The sequence below is a fragment of the Hyaena hyaena genome, unplaced genomic scaffold (genome assembly GCF_003009895.1).
Source record: "Hyaena hyaena isolate Hyena2069 unplaced genomic scaffold, ASM300989v1 scaffold_185, whole genome shotgun sequence".
Lineage (NCBI taxonomy): Eukaryota > Metazoa > Chordata > Mammalia > Carnivora > Hyaenidae > Hyaena > Hyaena hyaena.
This window is the reverse complement of record NW_024080816.1, coordinates 1,063,639-1,086,372: the sequence shown is the minus strand read 5'-3', so window position 1 is coordinate 1,086,372 and position 22,734 is coordinate 1,063,639. Positions and strand designations below refer to the sequence as shown.

General features: G+C 36.5%; 1 protein-coding gene across 1 annotated transcript in view; it reads left to right on the top strand.

Annotated features, from left to right (window-relative positions):
- The window catches only part of CNTLN (centlein), a 284,907-nt gene that overhangs the window by 171,051 nt on the left and 91,122 nt on the right, over positions 1-22,734 (top strand). The window contains 2 exon segments of the mRNA XM_039240930.1: positions 4,981-5,072; positions 10,332-10,867. Coding sequence (XP_039096861.1) covers positions 4,981-5,072; positions 10,332-10,867 — 628 coding nt within the window.

Below are 22,734 nucleotides of genomic sequence, written 5' to 3'. Positions count from 1 at the left end.
ACTGTTGGAGATTATTTCCTCTAATCCTTTTAGGTGGATATCTTTGGGTTGTTTACACACCCGCCTCTGCTGATCGGTACTTAACTGAAGACTTGAGGGGGACCCCCTGCAGACCTTCAGAGCCCTCCCTGTATCTGAGCAGATTTGTGTTCTCTGGCACTTTATCCTTGCTTCCTTGGCCTGCCTGGCCTCTGGGGTCTGTCACTTCAATTTAGGTAGAATACCAGACTCCATTTAGTGCCCCATTTCTGTGCTGAAGCCTGGAAGTGCTCTAGGCAATAAGCAGGTGAAATGACTAGATTCATGTCACTTGTTTGCCCTTAGGGCTGACTCCTTTGCAGTGTCTTACAGCCAATGTCTGAGAAACATTTTTTCATCTCTTACTCTGTAATTTTAGTTGTTCCACCTGGACAGGTAAATCCGGTGTCTCTGATGCTTATTTTTATTGTCATTGAACATGACAATAAAATGTCAATAAAATGTTTCTCTGGATTAAAATCCCAAATCTATATGAATAGAAGCCTTTCTTCATGTACCAGAAATATATTTCTTATTTCCTGTTACCTGTTTTTCCCTATTTTTACAAAAATTTCAGAAGTTTTGCATGTTTTTTTTTAAATACTCATATTTTTTCTCTCAAATCAGTTCTGTCTCCTCTAACTTCCCACACAAGCACCTTAAGCCCCTATCTCACTAAATTTCTCTTTACTGAAAATTGCAATACATAGTGTAATGAATCTGCTGCAATCCCACAATATCTCCGTTAGGAGTTCAACTGAGCTGGAGAGATCTGAGCTGCCAGGTGTCCACATAGCTGATTTAAGATAATAAGCCAAATGAAAGTAACAGTCAAGCCTTTAATCACTTACTATATAAGCAAGAGGCTAAAAGCGGAGAAAGCGCCAACTCCCTCTGTTCCATCTTCCTCTGGGAGCTGCCTGCTAGTGGGCGATAAGATGGATCAGCACAGACAGCCAAAGGAGCCCTGAGCAAAAGTCTCCTGCAGTTTTACTGACCTGGGTCTTAGGGGAGAAAGGAAGGGAGGACTGAGGGAAGACAAGTATTGGGTATTGAGTCAGATGGAAGAAAAATGTCTTTAAGGTTCCCCCCACCCCAGCCACCAAATAAGGACATCTCCCGCAGAGGCACTTGAGGAAGGCCTCAGCCAAAGGGCCCCCAGTAAGGAAGTCTTCACGTAGAGGTCTAGTGGAGGCACCCAAGCCAGGAACAGAGACATACATAAGAACGTGGTTGGCCAGGAAGAGCCTGAGCCCTTGACTGTAACTCCCTTCAGGGACCACAGTCCATTGGCTGTGTACCAAGTCTGGTTGCGGAGGGCAGTTTCCCTCAGGAGGCGCGTGTGTGTGTGTCTGTGTATACATGTTTTTTGGGTTTTTTTTTTGCTGGATTTTCTTTTTTCTTTTTTTTTTTCTTCTCTTTTTTTTTTCTTTTCTTTTTTTTTTTTTTTTTTTCTGCATGTAGATCTGTGGATTGGCTGAAACAGTTCTCATCTGGTCCACTGGTCCAGCTCTTTTTCAGTGGAGTCTATTTTCACTCCACATGTCTGTTTCTTGGCCACAAAAGGACAACCATAAACATGCAGAACTGGCACAGCACGTTTAACTTCTATCCACATTCTTTGGCTAAAATAAATCATTTTATTAAATACAGCTACCAACAATTCGTATGTCTTCTCTGTGTGGGTTTCTAGGGAAGGGTTGTGGAGCACTTTAAGGCTCTGACCCAACCATAAACTTCCTAGAGGTCCTTTGACCAGCTGAAAGAATCTACTGAGCATCCCATTATTACTTTCAGAGATTGTCAGTAACAGACATGACAGTCAAATCCAGAGACCCCGCCTCACTATCAACATCTTGGATATGGTCTTTATCCTGCCAGTATGTCTGTGGCTGCTGCTTTGATACGGTGAGAAACACTTTCCTGTCCAATTCTGAAAGTAATGGAAGGTATGCACTTCTATATGCCTACGGCTGCTTCCTTTCTGAACTCAGTTCTTTTCTTAGAACCTAGTTAGGTGCAGCCAGTAACAACCAACTCATGCTCTCAGCATTCTACACTGGAATTTCCTCACTTATTATTACAAATTTACTACCTACATTTTTTGTCTTTCAATTGTTGGCCATGGCATAACACGAGCACCATTTTCTCAGCCTCCTGAAACATATTCTTTGGCACCCACTACCCATCCCCAAATCAATGCCACATAATTTAGATTTTTATTATAGCAGCATTCACTTATTGCTGTCAATTTCGATACCTGACAGCTTTTACTACAGCCTAAACAACCACAAAATTTCAATGACTTGCAATAATATGCAGTATTTTTCTTGTTTATGGTTTCTGCAGATCAGCTGGGTGGATGTGCTTCAGGCTGCAGCTGTTTGTCTGCAGCATGCCGACTTCACAGAATTCCACATGTCTCATTCTTGGGCCCAGGCTGAATGGGGCAGGGACTGTCTGGCATGTTCTTTTCAAAGCAGATATTGGAAGCTTCCAAGGGGAGAGGAGAAATACCCAAAGTTCTAGGTTTAGAACAGGCATGCTCTTATTTATACCCACATTCCTTTAGGCAAAACAACTCATGTAGCCAAGCTCAACATCAGTAGAGTAGAGCTCTGTACTCCACCCATGAAGGTAGAGAATGATGCAGTAAACATTCGCTGACTAATAATCTACTATAGTGTGATAGGAAAGTATTAACTAAAAGTATTTGCTGTTTTTCAAGTACCTACTGCTCAAAGTAATCAGAATACGACAGTGGCATGCTTTAAGGTAGCATATTCTGCAACTCCTCATGATGATAATAGGTTTTAAAAATAATTTGATAAAATAGCTAAAAGAATCTACAAGGAGGAGAAAACATTGCAGAAGAATTTAGATTAATGTGTTAATGTAATTCAAGAGACTTAAGAGAAGGGAAAAACATGGAGGATAGGATCCATTTAAATAATTGTCAATGAGCAGTGTTAAAAGCTAAAAAGTGGAGAGGGAAGAAACTCCTGGGAAAGAACATAAGTCAGAATGAATTTTTATAGTAGTAAAACTAAAAGTAAGGTGTTTTAAACTAAAACATTAAAAATAAATCTCCAGCAAGGTGAAATGTGCTCACACATCTACCATAGGACAAAAATAGAAGTGCATATTTCCAACAAGGTCCTCTTGGTTCATTTCTCAAATCCTGTTTTCCTCAAAGGGGAGGAGAATCATGTGGCTAAGGAGGTTTCTTGTTCCTCTGCATCACCTAGGCCTAGCTACTTGAATATTCTTTCTAAAACCTGTGAAGGTGAGAAACTAAAGTTTTTAACAGAAAACCACAGGTGAACATGATCAACCAGTCCCACCAGTGGACTTTGAGCACACCCGGGAGCACAGAGTAGCAAATTCATTTTTAAATCAATCTTGAACATTTGTTTTATTGGAATTATTTAGCTATTTTTAGCATTGTATGCTCTTTGAGCATAGAACTATTTTCTTCTTATTTTTAAGAGTAAATATTTCACTTAGAACTATAGCAGATATTTATTTATTTATTTATATCAATCTTGAACATTTGTTTTATTGGAATTATTTAGCTATTTTTAGCATTGTATGCTCTTTGAGCATAGAACTATTTTCTTCTTATTTTTAAGAGTAAATATTTCACTTAGAACTATAGCAGATATTTAAATGACTTGAACAGCTGAATTGTATTTGCATATTATTTCTATATTGCTGAAAGAGTGTTGTAAATGAATTCAGCACCATGGTGTTAGGGGACTAGAAAAAGAAACTTGGGAACCAACAGATTATTATCAAGGTAAAGGTACATATTCCCCAGGTGGCAAATTCTACTATTCTAGCTTTTATTATCCTTAGGATAGTGTTCTATTTATTTCATGAGTACAGAAGTTTTAATTGGATATGTCATGTTTCAAAGACAAAAGAAATGCCTAATTCACTCTAACAAACTTGTTAGTCACTGTTTATACCAAGAGGATTTCTACTCTACAGAGAATAATATTGTTTTCTTTTTCCTTTGTTGATAAATCAAAGTTTTACACTGACCTACAGCAGCCAAGCATACTTTAAAGCAAAATCACCTCAATCTAACATAGATATGCATCCTTTTAGCTTTATGTATTCTTTTTGCCCTTCTTTTAATTCTTAAAAAAATGTTGTATCCTAAAAATAATTCAATAAGAAAAAATATTATTTGTCTTTGTCACAATAATTTGTCTGATCAGAAAACATTTCTTTATAAGTTTTAATGTATTTAACTTTTGATAATATTAACTGAAATTTTATGATTATTTTTTCCTTTAATTTTGACACGTTGCTTGTATATTTTTGCTTGGTTGAAAAGATTTTGGTAGTCAAATGCATGGTCAGTATAGGAATCATTTATAGAAACGACTTCACCTGTTATCTGGGTTTCTATGGGTTATAAAGTGACAGTTTTTCTGGAAATGAGATTTTTTATGGTTTACTCTGCCGACTGCGTGATCTTTTACCTGAAGAAAAGGCGGTGGTAGGGGCCATTCCGGTGTCAATCCACCCTGATTCGGTGACTGTTGCTTTGTTCGGCAATCACTCTGATCCTCCTGGCAGGGAACAAGATCCAGAGAACAAAACTAGTAGTGACTGTGTAGATAAGAAGGCAGTGAATTCTGCTTTTAAAGCAAAAGGGGAATAGTCTACAAAAGAATGAAAATAGGAATAAAAGTATAGCATTGTTAACCTGAAGATCTGTTGTTCCTTTGAAAATCTTACACTTGGGGGAAAAAAAGACGCTACAAAGATCGTAATTATGTGACTGAAAATCTTGGAAAGGTCACCATTTAGTTTCCAGCCAAATACTTGACAATGAAATAGACTAGATTATTCATAATTGAGAAACCATAGAATCTTTTTCCTTAAAATGACAGGACAATGTTTCAGCATTATATGAGGTACCATAATATATTATTTATTCTCCACCAGAACCGCTCTGTAGATACAGTGAAGATGATGGGGTCAAGAAGAGTACTCCAGAGAAGAATGGGAAAGAAATGTCGGAGCAGACATGGCAGAAGGTAGTGTAATCTTTAAGATATTGAGCTGAGGAAGTTAAATATGAATTTTAACATAAAGGATTATAGTTTAAAACGAGGGCTCATGAACTTAAACCTTGTGTGCATCCTTAATTTAAATTCATAATTCAAAATCATTGGCTTGCCAAAATGAGTTAAAAAAATCAATGTTAGTGAAATAAATGTGCAAACACTTGTGCTTCTGTTGACATAGATTAAAAATATCTCAGAGATGAAATGAAGAGAATGACAATGGAAATTATAAAAAAGTATACTATATGTGCTTATTACTTATAATTTAATTGTAGTTTAACTTTAAAATAGAGCACGAGACTCTGTTATACTTCAAAAAGCATATACATTTAAAATATTTAAGTGATTAAAACTGAGCATAGTTTTAACTTCGGTAAAGTAAAATGGTAATGTGTTTATAATTTAATTTTAAACTTAAAAATATACATGACCCATTTCATTTTATATAGAAACTATACTTTTGGATAGCGCTGCCTGCTATAGAACCACTCGTCTAAACCCTATAGTCACTTTACATCATTTCTATAGTTAATAATAAAATGTTCTTTAAAAATCTTAACACTGATATTTATAATTTTATACTTAATTCATATTTTTGTGTATAAATACATTATTATTAAGATCCATTAAGTTGGTGTAGTTGCATTTTAGTGCTCTTTGTTATTGTTATAAGGAAAATATTTTTGGGGCACCTGGGTGGCTCAGTCGGTTAAGCATCTGACTTCGGCTCAGGTCATGATCTCAGGGTTCAGTGAGTTTGAGCTCCATGCGGAGCTCTGTGCTGACAGCTTGGAGCCTAGAGCCTGCTTCTGATTCTGTGTGTCTCTCTCTCTGTCCTGCTCGCATTCTGTTTCTCTCTCTCTTTTCCTCTTTCTCTCTCTCTCCCTCAAAAATAAACACTAAAAAAATTTTTTTAAAAGAAAAAATATTCTTAAAAAATTTTTTTAATGGTTATTTATTTTTGAAAAACAGAGTGTGCATGGGGGAGGGGCAGAGAGAGAGAGAGGGAGACACAAAATCCAAAGCAGGCTACAGGCTCTGAGCTGTCAGTACAGAGCCCAATGTGGGGTTAGAACTCAGGAATGGTGAGATCATGACCCAAGCCAAAGTTGGACACTTAACCAACTGAGCCGCCCAGGATCCCCCCAAATTTTCTTTAAATAGTTTCATCCTAGAAACTGGTTGTCATTTACTACACTAGATACTTAGATAAAGCTGGAAATGCACAAATATATTAACGAAAATATTAATGCCGCTACTTATATTTGTTTCATCTGTGACTTGACTTATAGGAAATCTAGGGATTTACAACAGATGATGTGATCCCTTATACTTCTAACACTTGCCATATGTCAGGTAACAAAGGCTGTCACCTCATCATTACCGAATAATACATATCAGGTTAACATAATAACATACAAAATAAGAAATGCTCACATTCATTTATCTTAAGGTAAATATGTAATTGAAATTATACGTTATCAGCTGGAATGTCATATAGTTTGCACTAACTTATCTTCTTTGTTTCAGAACAATATTTTGTTTGATGGGGTTTGTATAATTTATCTCTGTTTGGCTATATTATTCTATGCTACTGCCTACCAAGATCTTAGGGTAGAAACCGCAAGGAAATCCATTATTTCTTTCCAACTGCCATAAATGGTACTACCATAGTGGATACAGAAATCCATTTAAGTCTTGAAAAGCCAACAGGAATTATTTGCATTGGACCATACTAAGTTTCCTTTTTTTTTTTAATATTAACCTAATGCAGTTGTATGAGTCATGATTTAACCTTATTTTGGGGTTTCCTTATTTTAAAAAGATGTATTGTAAAACTCATTCAAAATAGGTTTAAAAGATAGTAACAACATGAAAACAATATTTATTTACATAGTAGAAATGAAACATATAAAATTGTTTTTTAATAATATATTAACAGTTCACACTGTTATGGCATGAGATGAGTCCCCCCCACCCTCAGTGTTACCATGTCAAAGTCCTAATCCCCAGCATCTCAGTATGTGCCTGTATATGGAAATGAAGTCTTCAGAGTTAATTAAACTGAGATTATTAGGGTTTCAGCTACCCAGTCTGTCGTATTTTCTTATGGCAGCCCTAGCAAAGTATTATAGACACTTTACAAAATCAAGTGTTTTATTTCAGTTTTGAAAGGAGCCATCTTTTTGGTAAATTATTTAAACAATCAGTACTGGAGGAAAAGCATGCACTTGAGCTGATTTACAGACAAGCCAAATGCCTTTAACAAATCCTTAGGCTTTCATTCTCAAATATATATTGAAATTTTCTTTTCTATTTCTGCAGGCTTAATATCAGGTTAACAATTTTAAGAGTATACCTTGTATAACACTTTAATTTATGCTGTGGGATTTTTTTAGAAATAGTGTCTCTGTTTTGCTATGTCCACCATTTTAAACTTAAATGTAATTAATTTTGACCAGTTCTTATGAGTAAACATAGATTCACTTTAGGCCGTTAACAGACTTAAACATTTTAAATATAACAGATTTTAAAAAGATATCTTTCTGGTGTTATATCAAATTTTCATGAGTTGTACCTAACATAAATGGATTTTAGTCAAAAGAAAAAGATAATGCTAATTTCCAGAATTGAAATCTCATATTTAAGGTGTTTGTTACCTTTGTTCATAACGTATTTTAATCCAAAGTACAAAGTTGATTTAATTTGATATAATTCAGCAATGTTTAATGCAAGTAATTATATTTCAGCTCAAGTATTTTATTAAGTAGCTGTTATGATTAATAATAATAAGAGAGACAATAGTGAGATGGTAATGGTGATGATAAACTATTTAGAGCTTACAGTCTATGAGGAATTGTGGTATATGATCATATTTAATACTTATAATCTACAAGATAGATATTACTAATCCCATTTCACAGATAAGGAAACTTTAAAATAGGTTAAATATTTTACCAGGTTAAAGTAACCTGAGCTGGAAGTGAGATATAGATCAGAAAAAATTCAATATCGCTAAGACCATACTGTTTCTTAACATTTTTATATCACTACTGTCAAAATCAATTTTTTAAAAAAAGAGGTATAATTGCTTATTTCCACAAAATAGATTTTAAAAAAGGCAGTCTATTCTACTTGCTTCACCATGGAATCTAACGTGCTAAAATATATTAAAATATATCTGTGAAAATTATACTACTGTTTGCAGTGATTAAAACCACTAAGAAACTGAAGAGTTTGTAGAATGGTGATATTCCCTATCTTGTAGTAGTTTTTACTAAATGGAGAATAAAATTTGGCATAGAATGATTTTGAAAAAGTAAACAGTTTTTAGCCAGAGTTCAATAAAGTATTTGCATTGAAAAGGAGCAATAGAATTTCTCTTGCATATACACACAGAAGTCTGCAATAGTCTGGTACAGACGTTTTCATATATTTCTACTCCAGGTCAAGAGTAAGCCCTATAAAACATAGATCTAACAGTAAGTGAATGTATCATACTATAGAAAAGCACATTTAAATTAGATGAGATTCTTAATATTGTGTTGGGAAATACCTGTGTCCTGAGACAGAATAGTTAATCAGTACAATCTGTTGAATTAAATAAAGATCTGCCTCATGGGAAGAGTAGGGGGTACAGAAGTACAGGTAAATCAGAAAAGACTGAAACTAGTGTTTAGGAAACAACTTACGTCTTCACTATGTAACTAAATCCAGTAAACTGGAAAGTGGTAAAAATGTGCATATTTCATCTTGTAGGTTTCTGGAATACTTTAAATCACTGGTTTTTAATACATACAATATGTTTTTGCCTTTGAAGAATTGTTTTAAAGTAAAAATGAGGGGCGCCTGAGTGGCTCAGTCAGTTAAGCGTCCAACTTCTGCTCAGTTCATGATCTCACAGTTTGTGGATTCAAGCCCCGCATTGGGCTCTGTGCTGACAGCTCAGAGCCTGGAGCCTGTTTCAGATTCTGTATCTCCCTCTCTCTCTGACCCTCCCCAGCTCATGCTGTCTGTCTGTCTGTCTCTCTCTCTCTCTCAGAAATAAGTGAAACATTAAAAAAAATTTTCTAAGTAAAAATGCGTCTGTATAAGTTTTCCAATCATTTAGGTTTCTTGCTTGACCCCAGTCCTTTGTTCATTTTCCATGTGTATCTGGGTGACTCTTCTTCCCCCCCATAGCTTGTAGAATAGTGTGAGGGGCACAAAATCTTGAATTTGAATCCCAGTTCAAAGCAGGAAATGTTTACCTCTCTGCAGTATTTAAGTTTTCAGAGCCTCTGTCTCCTCTTCTAGGAAGGTAATTATTGGCTCTACCTCCCTCACATGGTTTTGAGATGATCTAGAGAGATCATGTTTATGAAACCATCTTGTAAATGGTAAACTGTACTTTACAAACAATAGGGATTATTTATTTTTCAAGATTTAAATTAAAATTAACTCCTTGAAATTTTCATATTCATGGCTTAGAATTAATTGCTTTCTCCTTTTTGCCCAGGCTTATGGCACTTAGATCCTGTCCTTTATCAGTTTTATTTATGCAAGTGCCTTTCTTCCAAATAGTGTTTGAAATTTCTTAAGGTCTGAAATTGTATGTTTTCGTTTCTTTGTCCTACAACGTGAACATTGTTTATTGAAATAAATGCAGTATTGGAATAATTATAATTTTAAGCTGATCAACTTTTCTTTTGGTTAATGTTTCCTTATTGTAAAACTAAGGATTTCATGACTACTAAAATTGCATTTTTCTAACTTAGAATAAAGTAGCCTTGGTAGATTATTTTTATCTAGGTAATCATTTTTTTTCATATGATTGTTAGATATTGAAGAAATTGGTTATTTTATTAAGAAAGTTTCTCTATGTAACTGTTTTTAGACTTTGTATAAATTGTTTTTCTCTGAAAATATTTTTTCACAATAATTAGACTATATATCTAAAGTGCTTATCTCAGAAAACTGCAGAGTTTATTAGCGTACTTAGTTCTGTGTCACTTTGTGTAGAATTTTAACTTCTTTTACCATCTGTCCTTTATTTAACAGATGTATTATTGCATTTTATAATGTATTTATCTACATCACCTTAGAATTATTTAGAAATTAAGTACTTTAGATTTATTTTGCCCTTGTGCTAAGTGTAATTTTATTTTCATAAATTAGAAATGATAAAAAACATACAGTCGATTCTGGTTTTTGCACTTTTAAAAGAATAAATTAAACTCTTCTGTTTAGGTCATTGAATTGGAAAATCGGCTAAAATCTTTTGAGAAAAGGTCAAGAAAATTAAAAGAAGGGAATAAAACATTAATGAAAGAAAATGACTTCCTGCAATCCTCCTTAAAGCATCAACAAGAAGATGCAGAGCACAGGGAGAAAGAGCTAGAACAGCTACAAAGGGCAAGTAAAGAGCTAGAAAAAGATAAAGCTGGATTTCAAGTAAAAATCAGTGAGCTGGAGAGAGAAGTCACTTCCCTAAGGAGACAAGTGGCAGAAGCTAATGGTTTGAGAAATGAAAATGAAGAGCTGATGAATTCAGTGGAGAAACTGCAGCAATCAGCAGACAAAGCTAAATCTGAGATGGCCACCACGGAAGTGAGATCTGGACAATATGATTGTAAGACAACCACTACCAAGGTTAAATTTAAAGCCGCCAAGAAAAAGTGCCCTGTGGGTCGTTCCCACACTGTTCTCAATCATTCCGTCAAGGTTATGAGCAATGTGTTTGAGAACCTCAGCAAGGACGGCTGGGAGGATGTGAGTGGAAGCAGGTAAGGCTCTCATTAACTTAGCTCTGTGGTGGGGACACTGTGCATATGTAAAGCACCAGCAAATGGAGATTGAATTTCAACTACTGTCGATTTGGTATTCAGAAAAAATACTGTCAGATCCTTTGAAATATCTTGGGAGGTCTTGTTCTGAGCTTATTGACTGAAATTTGCATGCAAAATTAGCCACAACTGCATGAGTATTTGAATAGGTGCCAGGAAACCCAAAAGAAGGCGATGCTTGATTTCTTCCAGTGATGCTATTTTCATGCAGTCATGAGGCTTGAAATTGACAGTTTGGCAGGTTGATTTAATTTGCTGGCCCTTTGCATATTCACCACTGACAGCTAAGGATTCCCAGGCAAGCCTACTAAGTCGGTTTAGTTATCTTGTGACATGCCAACCTGGGAGGAGAAACATTTTTCCCCCTTAATTTAGTTAGATAAATTTTGAATGACCCATTTCAGCTTGTTACCAGATGTCTACAAGCTGTTTAACATCCTTTAAATTAAGAACCATCTTCACTAATTATTTCATGTATGTATTATGCAAAGTCATTGTACTAACTTTAATTGAATGGTGGTTAAAAATTAGTTCTTTAAAGTTAAAGCTCTATAAATTCCTGGTCCTAAGTTATATAACACCTAGTGAATAGCAACAGGAGAATACTAAAAATCTATAATATTTCTTTTCCTTACCCCGGGCTATACATTCGTATACGTACTTGAAGCACGTCAGTAAAACCACAAAGGCAGATGGATAGTAGAACACCTCTTTTTATAACTATGTCATAGGAAAGTTCAGTGTTGCCAGAATAGCTAACAGACAAATTGAACTATTTTCATAATTCTGCCTTGTTTTATAATGGCATGTATTTCCTTTTATTTTTCCAAGTTTCTTTTTAATCCCCAAAAGAGACCTGTTTTAGATTTAGGATGTCCCTGGATAGTGCAGGGGTGGAAGTTTTCTCTTCTTCCCTTCTGGGTTCTTTGGCTGGTCTAATAATGAAATTGATATAAAATAGATTAAGAAGAGAAAAACTAACAAAAGGTTAATAACATGCATACCTCAGGCACCCTCCTACACTGTTGGTGGGAATGTAAACTGGTGCAGCCCTTCTGGAAAACAGTTTGGAGGTTCCTCAAAAAATTAACAATAGAACTCCCCTATGACCCAGGAATAGCCCTGCTAGGAATTTACCCAGTGGATATAGGAATGCCGTTGCATAGGAGCACATGTATCCCAATGTTCATAGCAGCACTATCAACAATAGCCAAAACGTGGAAAGAGCCTAAGTGTCCATCAACGGATGAATGGATCAAGAAGATGTGGTTTATCTATACCATGGAATACTACATGGCAATGAGAAACAGTGAAATCTGGCCATGTGTAGCAACCTGGATGGACCTTGAGGATGTTATGCTGAGCGAAATAGGTCAGGCAGAGAAGGACAAATATCATATGTTTGCACGTATAGGAGGATTAGGAGGAACTTAACAGAGGACCGTGGGGGAGAACAAGGGGGGAAATAGTGGGGGAGGGGGAGAGAGTCAAATCATGAGAGACTCTTGAATGCTGAGAACAAACTGAGGACTGATGGGTATGGGGGTAGAGGGGGGAGATGGGCATGGAGGAGGGCACTTGTGGGGATGAGCACTGGGTGTTATATGGAAACCAACTTGACAATAAACTATTTGTAAAAATAAAATAAAATAAAATAACATGCATACCTCCTGTACACATGTTAGAGGCCCAAGAAAATTGAGTAACTCCCCCAAAACGGCCAAAACCATCACCTTAAATACCATCTTCAGCTAAAGACAAAAGAAGATGGTGTCATTTATGGGAGGTTATCAGGAAAAGTGTAATAAATAAGAGTAAGGTTCTTATGCAGAGTTAAGCCCCTGTCTTCTTCATTGACAAGAATTTTTAGAGATTTAAATTTATCCATTTCTTCCTGGTACGAGGAGGCTGACACACTTACAAATGGAGATTTTCTTTATTCATGTCAATGTCTCATAAAAAAAGGGTAACTTCTACTTGATTTTCAGAACTTGTCCTATGTCTGTTGTTTCTTCAAAAGTAATTTTTATGCCAAAGATACATATTTAGAGGTTGCAAATTTTGTTCCCCTACAATCACACCTCTGAAAATTCCCCAAGAAGTTTCACAGTCCAGAAGCGAAGCTGACAGATTGATTGCTTTGTATCTCACAGAACCAGTGTCATAGTCCTGAGAATAGATCAGTTTAGTTAAACAGTTTTGTCTTATTTCAGGAGGTGGGTCTTGCAGTGAGCTCCCAAAGTTAGGCCTATTTTGTGTGAGAAATGAGGCATTTAAAAAGGCATTTCTATGGAAGCAAAATAAAAACAAAGGTTAATGATTGGAGCAGACTGTAAAATCAATCTGAGTCCTAAAAGCAGCCAGTAGAGAGAATACACTTCTAGAGGTGGGGGCTGAAACATCTTTTACAGTTTGAATGTCTCCAGTCATGTCATTGGTTGTTGAGGTAAACCTTCTGAGTGGTAAACCTCAGCAATAGGCACAAAGATTATCTAAAGATGAGCTATTGTGGTAGTTTCTCTGAAGTTTATATGAAGTGATCTAGCTTCAGTTTACAAAGCTTCCTGGAAAATGACAGTTTTAGTTCTCAGTGATTCCAAGTCAAAAGTGGAAGCATTAGTTTGGAGAGTTGTAGCCAGATATTTGAGGGAACCAGAAGAATTCAAGATTCCATCTAGTTTCTAGACAAACAACAAACCCTCAAGATAATTATGATTAACTAGAATCTAATAGTAATAAAGGTGTGTTATTGAAACATAATTATTCTCTTTAAAAATTTTTTTTAAATGTTTTATTTATTTCTAGGAGAGAGACAGCATGAGTAGGGGAGGGTCAGAGATAGAGGGAGTCACAGACTCTGAAACAGGCTCCAGGCTCTGAGCTGGCAGTCAGCACAGAGCCCGACGCGGGGCTCGAACCCACAAACCGTGAGATCATGACCTAAGCGAAAGTCGGAAGCTTAACCAACTAAGCCACCCAGGCGCCCCTATTCTCTTTTAAATCACCTTAATTTCTACTAAAGACAGCCAAATTAAGATGAATTTGTTTGCAAAATAAGCCTAGTTTCAATAAATATGGCCTGATTATTTACATAAGTCCAGCAAAAAATCATGGTTGACCGTACAGACTCTTTTTAAATCTGCTTTGCTGAAACTTTTCATAAGGAGTTTCAGATTGAACTTTTCAAGAAGCTTCTCAAGGCCAAGATGCCAATCCAAGGATTTACCACCAGAATTGTCTACAATAGCTATAGACTTGGGTAAATTTCTCTCTTCTTGAAGTCCTTCAAATATCCTGAAGTTTCTTCATCTGCCAGGAAGTGACCATCTTTACCTCTTATGGCTGCTGGGAACCCTATAAACAAGGTACCAGGATGCTTTTCAAGAATTTTTATTGACTCCATAAAGTCATCTTTCTACCTTAAAGCTGTCTGGTCATAATTTGAGTATATGCATACTTTTCTCAATTATGACATTCCAGTAAAAACCTTGCTAATATACTCATTGTTTCCAATATGTTGTATTACAAGGAGAACGATTCTTATTGAATTTATGCAAAAAAAAAAAAAAAAGGTCACCATAAAAAATTAAGAATGTTCACTAAGAGTTTCCAAATTCTGGAGGGATCATTTAGGAAGGAAAAAATGTTTCAATTTGTTTACAAAGGTATATTTTACCAAATTGCTGAAAGTCCTTGCTAACTTAAGAGAGTTTTCTTAAATCTGGAAAAACAAAACATTTAAAAAATTAGCAATAAAACAAAGTCACAAAACTTATAATCATCCTTATCAGTTCATTAAGTCCCATGTTAATAGTTTTTTTTTTTTGCTTGAATCCGATTTTTCCCTTAGTTCTTAAAATTCTTATCTAGTTTTATGATCTTAAAGTTATTAGAAACCTGTGTTTTAGAATAATGTCCATGCATCTCCTTGGAGATCAAACGTTTTCCAAACATTTTTGCAAAAGTTTCAGAGTAAAACAATAAGTCTGTAAATGACAAAGAGTTAAAAAATGGCCATGGTTAAAGACCTGGTGAGAGTTCATTACAATGCAGTCGACCTGGAGGGGCGCTTGAGTGGCTCATTCCGTTAAGCCTCAGATTCTTGCTTTTGCTCAGGTCATGATCTCATGGTTCATGGGGTTGAGCCCTGCATTAGGCTCTGCACTAATAGAGCAGAGCCTTCTTGGGATTCTCTCTCCTTCCCCATCTCTTTCTGCCCCTCCCCTGCTCATTCTCTCTCAAAATAAATAAGCATTTTTATAAAATGCAGTTAGCAAGGAAATTTCGTTATTTCTGTGATATACAATACTTCAAGGTAACAACTGGAATTATAAATGATAACATTATTTCAGGACAAATCAGATTTTCATGCAAATTCCAGAACACTTAAATTAATAACATATATCTACACAAATATAACCAAAAAGGTTTAGCATCACTTATTTGACAATAGTTCCCATATAATTTAACATATCAAATCAGCCTAATTAGCTTAATAAATATTTCTTTTGAAATGTTCCAGGGACCTTCTGAAATATCTCAAAGTTTCTTCCAGGTCAGAAAGACTTCATTTAGAATTTGATTTTGGGAAGTTTGTCCAGAATATCAAAAGGTTTTAGACACTTGACTAATAGGATCATAGGTCACTGTGAGATAATACTTGTCTCTATAACCAACATGACAAAAACTTCACAGGCAAATACAGAAATTTATTAGTTCTCATCTAAACTTAGTTTTTTGTATCAAGAGGACTAGATTTATTTAAATAATCAAAAACCTGATTATGAAAATACCAAAGCACAGGAATTATTTGATAAAAAGACAAAATCTTTGCCTTCAAGGTAGATTAGCTTAAAAGGTAAAGAAGAACCTTTCACAGTCTCTTATCAAGAATACACCAATAGGGGCACCTGGGTGGCTCAGTCAGTTAAGCATCCGACTTCAGCTCAGGTCATGATCTGACAGATTGTGAGTTCGAGGCTGAGCCTCACATCTAGCTCTGGGCTGACAGCTCAGAGCCTGAAGCCTGCATGAGATTCTGTGTCTCTCTATCTCTGCCCTCCCAAGCTAATGAATGCTCTCCCTCTCTCTCAAAAATAAATAAACATTAAAAAAATTGGAAAAAAAAAAAGAACACACCAATAGTCAAGAAAATGTTATCCTTTTACCAGAGACAGAATCAACTTGTAAAATTGTAGCAGCTGCATTTTGATATTAAAATTCACTCAGTTAAATTAACTTCAATATTAGCCAGTCCTGCCCATCCATAAAATTCCTTTCTGAAGATTCCTTTCCATAAACTTTCTACAAGTTTCAGATCTTGTTCTGATTTTCCTCTTTTACATTTTTAAATAACCATTTTTATGTTGAGACATATTTACTTTATTTCACTCAACAAAGCACATTTCTATTTTATTCTATGCCTTTCTTCTTTTTTTTTTTTTTTTTACTGAAAACGCATATCTTCCTTTTCTTGCATTTAGAGATGTTTTTCTTCTTATTTCCAGGAGTTTTAGTTACATTTATTAATTAGAATTCCTAATGCTTAGAAACCTTAATTTCTAGGGGCATCTGGGTGGCTCAGTCGGTTAAGCATCCAGCTTCAGCTCAGGGCATGATCTCACAGTTCATGGGTTCGGGCCCCATGGTGGGCTCTGTGCTGACAGCTAGCTCAGCGCCTGGAGCCTGTCTTCAGATTCTGTCTCTCTCTCTCTCTCTCTCTCTGACCCTCCCCTGCTTGCTCTCTCTTTCTCTCTCGCTCTCTCTCTTTCAAAAATAAATAAAACATTTTTAAAAATTTTAAAAAAGAAACCTTAATTTCTAGTGAAAACTAAGTAAGCAGTTGTGAACCGTGTATTGCACTAGCATTCTTTAGATTGCCAAACTTATGAGTACATTGTACAGTTTTTTAGTATGCAAAAAGACATGTTTACTAATAGACCCAAATAGTTCTTTAATTCCTCTGTAACCATCAGAAGTAGATAAGCCCATGTTTAGTAATTATATTATCTTATTTGGAAATGACCTAGATATTCAGTGAGTTTCCCTGAATTTAATTAACTTAGCAAAACTTTAAAGTTTCAACTTACCAAAGATATTTGGAAAACTGTTTTTAAGAACACATACTGTTAAATGTAATAATTCCTGTTAAAAAGTTTACCTGAAAACTCTTACCTCCATTAATGTCTATCTTAATCACTCTGTTCCAGTAATTGTGGTTAGACTACCAATGAAAACTTCATGAGACATTTAGACACAGCCAGCCATCACCCCAAGCTATTCTTGCTGATAAATTTCGTAAGAGATACAACACAAAGTTATTTGACTGCTAAACCAAGGCAGAATAAAAGTTGTATCTCTGCATTATATTCATTGTGATAACTCTAAAGACTTGCCTATTTTAATTAAACCAACAAACTTAAACTATTTTTATTTACCAAAGATTATACTAAGTCATGTGAACTTGAAAAACGTATGGGTTCATTTTTGTTACTTTCTGAGAATTCAGTTTATATAAATGTTTGATTTTCTTTACATCAATTAAATAGAGCTCCTTTACAAATTGATTCTGGTAATATATCTGGAGGGTGAAAAATATCAAATCTAACAACATACATATACAGACATATAAACAGAGACCTTAATTATTTTACTTCTCGCAGTTTTGGACTCTAATTTTTCTTCTGAATGTAATTTCTGTTCTTTCATATTATCAAGGAAGTCCTTAGTGCTAGCTGTTATACTTCTTGGTGTCCACTTTTTAATTTGGTCTTTCCATAGGTACCGATAAGAATTGTTTATGATAAGAGCTTTCTAAAAAAACATTCAAATACAGAAGTTTTTTCAATTCAAAGGATCCCTCATCTGGCCATTGACAGACTCAAAGACAATATTCTCACTGACATAAAGCCAAACTCTAAATACATAGAATAAGATGACAGAGAGAGAAGAAAGCAGTTATGTCTGAGAGGAAAGGGATCAATAGAAAACAAGAGTGCTCACGACAAATTTTTACGTAAGCACCAGATTTTACCAAGAACCTAGCTCCACAAATATTTTCTCCAGTTAATCTAAATTTAGGTAAGGACTCCTACCACTCTCACTTCTCTCAGACTCTATAGGCAGAGATCCAGGAGACTGATGGGGTAAGAATTCTTGACCTTCTGCCAGCTTGTGTCCTAGGATCCAGAATCTGTCAGCTGCAGCATCCCTGGAGTGAGCAGTGATGGTCCCTTCAGAAGTTTACAGAACTGTAGGGATAGAAATGTTTTCCCTTCTTCCTTTCTAGGGTCTCTGGTCTAATAGTGAAATTGATATGAGACAGATTAACAGGAAAAAATGTAATAACATGTATACCCCTTATTTATATGGAAGAGACCCAGGAAAACTGAGTAACTCCCCCAAATGGCTGATGCCATCACCTTGAAACTATCTTCAACTAAAAACAAAAGATGTGGAGGGTGAGGATTCAGTTATGGGAGGTTATCAGGAAAAGTACAGTATACAAGGGTAAGGTTGCTATGCAGATTTAAGTCCTTGTCTTGGCCATTGATAAGAGTTTCTATGGGCACCTGGGTGGCTCAGCCAGTTGAGCATATGACTTCAGCTCAGGTCATGATCTCATAGTTCGTGGGTTCGAGCCCTGCATCAGGCTCTGTGCTGATAGCTCAGAGCCTGGAGTCTGCTTTGGATTCCGTGTCTCCCTCTCTCTCTCTGCCCCCCCCCCACCTCAGCTCATGCTCTGTCTCTGTCTCTCTCAAAAATAAATAAACATTTTAAAAAGAAGAGTTTCTAGGGATTTACAGTTATCCATCTCTTGCTGGTATAGTGAGGAGGGCATCCTTACAATTAGGATATTTCTTAATCAGAGATGTAGAACTGAAATTTGTCTTAAAATATCATTCTCAAACTTGTTTGCATGTATTAGAGTTATCTGAATTTCATAAAGACTCCAAAGCTCAGATGTAAGGTCTTACAATTGGATGGGGGCCACCAAAAGTGGGGCAGCCCGATCGGCTGGAAACTGGGGGTATAGGTGGTAAAAGAATTCACCCACGGCAGAACAGAGGCAATAGATGTTTACTGAACACAAAGTAGCAGCAGGCAGGACAGCAAAGGAGAGACTGTCTGCCACAAGGCAATGTTGGGGGACTGTAATTAAATGGGAAAGGTGAGGAGGAATGGGAATGTATGGAATTTTCCTTTTTTGGTACCTGTGTCCAAGTGTAAGTAGCCCATTGGTCAGCTATGGCTTATGGATATTTCGAGGTTGGTTGCCTAATGGTCCTGTTTGTATTCAACTGGCAGGTTGAGGGGATCACTGTGGGCCCTTCATCCTCACTCAGGCTTCTGTGGTTCAAGTTGGTTGCTTAAAAGCAGCCTCTCCACAGGCCACACCCCAGAATCATTAAATCATAACTTCTGTGGTGGGATGTAAGAAGGATTCTTGCACAAAGAGTCGTGACACCAAGGCTTTTCTTTCCAGGAAGCAACTATTCGTGCTGACATGGGCTCAGAGAGTTTGTACCCGGAAATCTGAATCCCAAATGCCACATGGTGTAGTCTTTTATGTATTTTCTATTTCTTTGTCTCCCATATATGGGTAACATATAGACATACAGGCTGATTGGATGGTCTCATGTTACAGGGTCCTAAGGGACATCATGTATGCACATAGCCAGGTTGCCTTCCCTTGTCTTGATATCTTTTCTTACCATATTCCTTAGGAAGGGGATTCTACCACAGCTTCACTAATTTTTTTTTTTAATTTTTTTTTTTAAATTTATTTCTAGGAAAGAGAGAGACAGCTTGAGCAGGGAGGGTCAGAGAGAGAGGGAGTCACAGACTGAAACAGGCTCCAGGCTCTGAGCCGGCAGTCAGCACAGAGCCCGACGCGGGGCTCGAACCCATGAACCGCGAGATCATGACCTAAGCGAAAGTCGGACGCTTAGCCGACTAAGCCACCCAGGCGCCCCAGCTTCACTAACTTTTTCAGCTCTCCAGCTGATTCCAATATATAGACAAGTTTGGGAACTACTCTTTTGTTTTTTGTTTTTTTTCAAATGTTTGTTTTTGAGAGAGAGGGCAGGCATGAGTTTAAGCAGGGGAGGGGCAGAGAGAGAGGGAGACAGAGAATCTGAAGCAGGCTCTGCACTGACAGCAGAGAGCTCCATGCGGGGTCTTGAAGTCATAAACCTTGAGATTATGACCTGAGCCGAAGTCGGACATTCAAATGACTAAGCCACCCAGGTGCCCCAGGAACCACTGTTTTAAATGCTCATTGGATCAATCCCCTTGTCTTCAGACAGGTAAAAAAAAATCTCAAAAACAAATTTATGAATGTGAGGAAGAAGGACACAATCTGCATTCCCTTTTCCTTTTGACTCTTAAGGTTTCCCTCCTTGTTCTCAAAAGCCATTAGAGATAAAATCCTACTCAGCTTAAAACACACTAAGTGTTTATCTATGTCTTCAAGGAGATCCCTGTTTCAGCTACTAATTATATCTCAGCCAGTGGATACTACCACACTGTTCATAATAGAAGTGGTACAGTTTACTCATGTGTGAGTATGTATATATGAATAAATACATGAAAGCTAAGTAACACAGTCAGTTCTCATTTCATCATATTAGTGCATGTGCAGATGGTCACATATTTTGGGAGATGTATCATAACGATATCTCTTAAAACATTAAGATTGTCATTTAAGTTGCTTAGCAGTGAACTTGATTTTACACTGTGAGAATTAAGTGTTGTTATTTCCTGCCTGACAGAACAGTCTCAGGAATCACTCAGCTGCAAAAAATACTCAAACAATTAGAAATCCCACAGTGGAGCTTCAGAACTTTAGAACAGTCAGTTTCTTTTAGCTTTTCATAGTCTGAAATATAAGAAATTTATTTGAATACTGAGAAAAACAGAACTTTGTCCTTTATGTATGTATATAAAATACTGTATTATATAATTATTACCTTGTTAGTATTTATATAACTGAATATTTATTTCTCATAGTTGAACCGTTATAAAAACATGCTGTCAAGTGACAGAAATGATACAGTTTAGTAAAGAGTCTTTTATTCAAGGGAAAACAATCCACGGAATGGGGAAGTATACTGCCTAGCAAGCTGTGGCACACTCTTCCTGAGGATTTGTGGCAAGAGGGAGTTTCATAGGAGAAGCAAGGCAGAAACAGGGCATAGTTGGCTGTGAGGTCAGGAATTTTTTTTTTTTTTTATAAGGCCAATATGTCCTGTTTTCTAGGGTAAGGTGAGTTAGCTAAAGCTGTGTTGGAGGATTATGATTAGTGTATATTAGGTTTCCTTGACAGTAAGGTGTTGTTCTATATACAAGTTGTTTTGTGTGACCTGTCACGCATTTCTGCCCAGATCTGCACGTACACAATCATGGAGGGGCTTATTTGGCTTTCCATATCTGGCCTCAGGATGGGAACTGGCCCTTCTGTTCCTGACTCCAAGAGGGATTAACTTGCCTCACCTCCTTGACCCAGACCAGGCTGGCCCCCTGGAATGGATTGGGGAGGGAAGAGGACTATGCAGATGCCCTGCCTCCTAAGATCCTGAGATACGATAAGAGAAACAGAGAAAAACCAAAAACCAGCTCCGGACTGCACTTAGGCAAACTTAATGACTAATCATAAATCACACATGGGTAGTATATATATTGCCCTAGCTGGAATAAGCTAGCTGGAAGTCTCACCTGAGGGGAGGGTGCTCTCCTAGGACCTTCAGTCAGGACTCCAACTCGGCAGTTCATTGCAGGGCTTCCCCAGTCAGAAGGTTGGATATTGTGAGTACATGATTTGATGTTTAAGCCTTCTTTGTTCTTCTCTATACTTCTCTCCCTCTTGATGTTTACTATAATTGTTCAATTCCTTGTATTCCCTTTCCCTTATAATTAATAAACTTTTCTTTCATGAAACCAAATGATAACCATTGAGGCTATCACAAATTACTATTATTCAGAACAGCTATTTACTATAAATGCAGCTCTCTTAGTTCAGATTTCTGATAGAGGGCAGGCCACTGGCACAACCTGTATTTTGTGGGCCCTGATACACAAATAACTTATCAATGCCCAATTCAGTGATAGGCATTCATCAGGAAGAGCTGATCACACTTTGAAAAACAGAATTTCAACAAAGCATGTTTATCAAACTTGTGGATAACATGACATGAGAAAGGTATAAAAAATACTTGATAAAATAGAATAAAAATCCCCGAAGATAGCAATAGATGGGGAAGATAGAGTTACACAGAAGACTACAGGGTCCATTATGTAGCTAGAAAATGCCAGTTGCTCAACTATACTATGGGAAAAATATGGGGCTTTCAATAGTATACATAGAAATATTTTAGGAGGTTTTAATGAAATCTTGTATGAGGCTACCGTACAATGTACATGCCAGAAAAGCTTGCATAACTTTAGTCTGCATCTACCAGAAATTGTGCTAAGTGATTCACATAGTATACTTGGAATATGAAATTGAATTCTGGACATAATGCTCCATCAAGATAAGGTGGAGTGACCAGGGTGGAAAAGCATCTCAAAAGCACACATAATAGGAATATTTGAATAAGCGAGGGATGTTTTTTAAAGTGATGTTTCAAGCATCAAATGACCATATCCAAATATTTAAGAGATCATCCATGTGGAAAAGGAATTGGACTTATTTGAATGTTCTACTCAACCTCAGCACTTTCAGTCTTCCTTCTCATTAATACAAACTATTAACATAATACAGGTTTTACTTATTTTACTTGTTATCTGAACCCACCCCTTTTCGATGA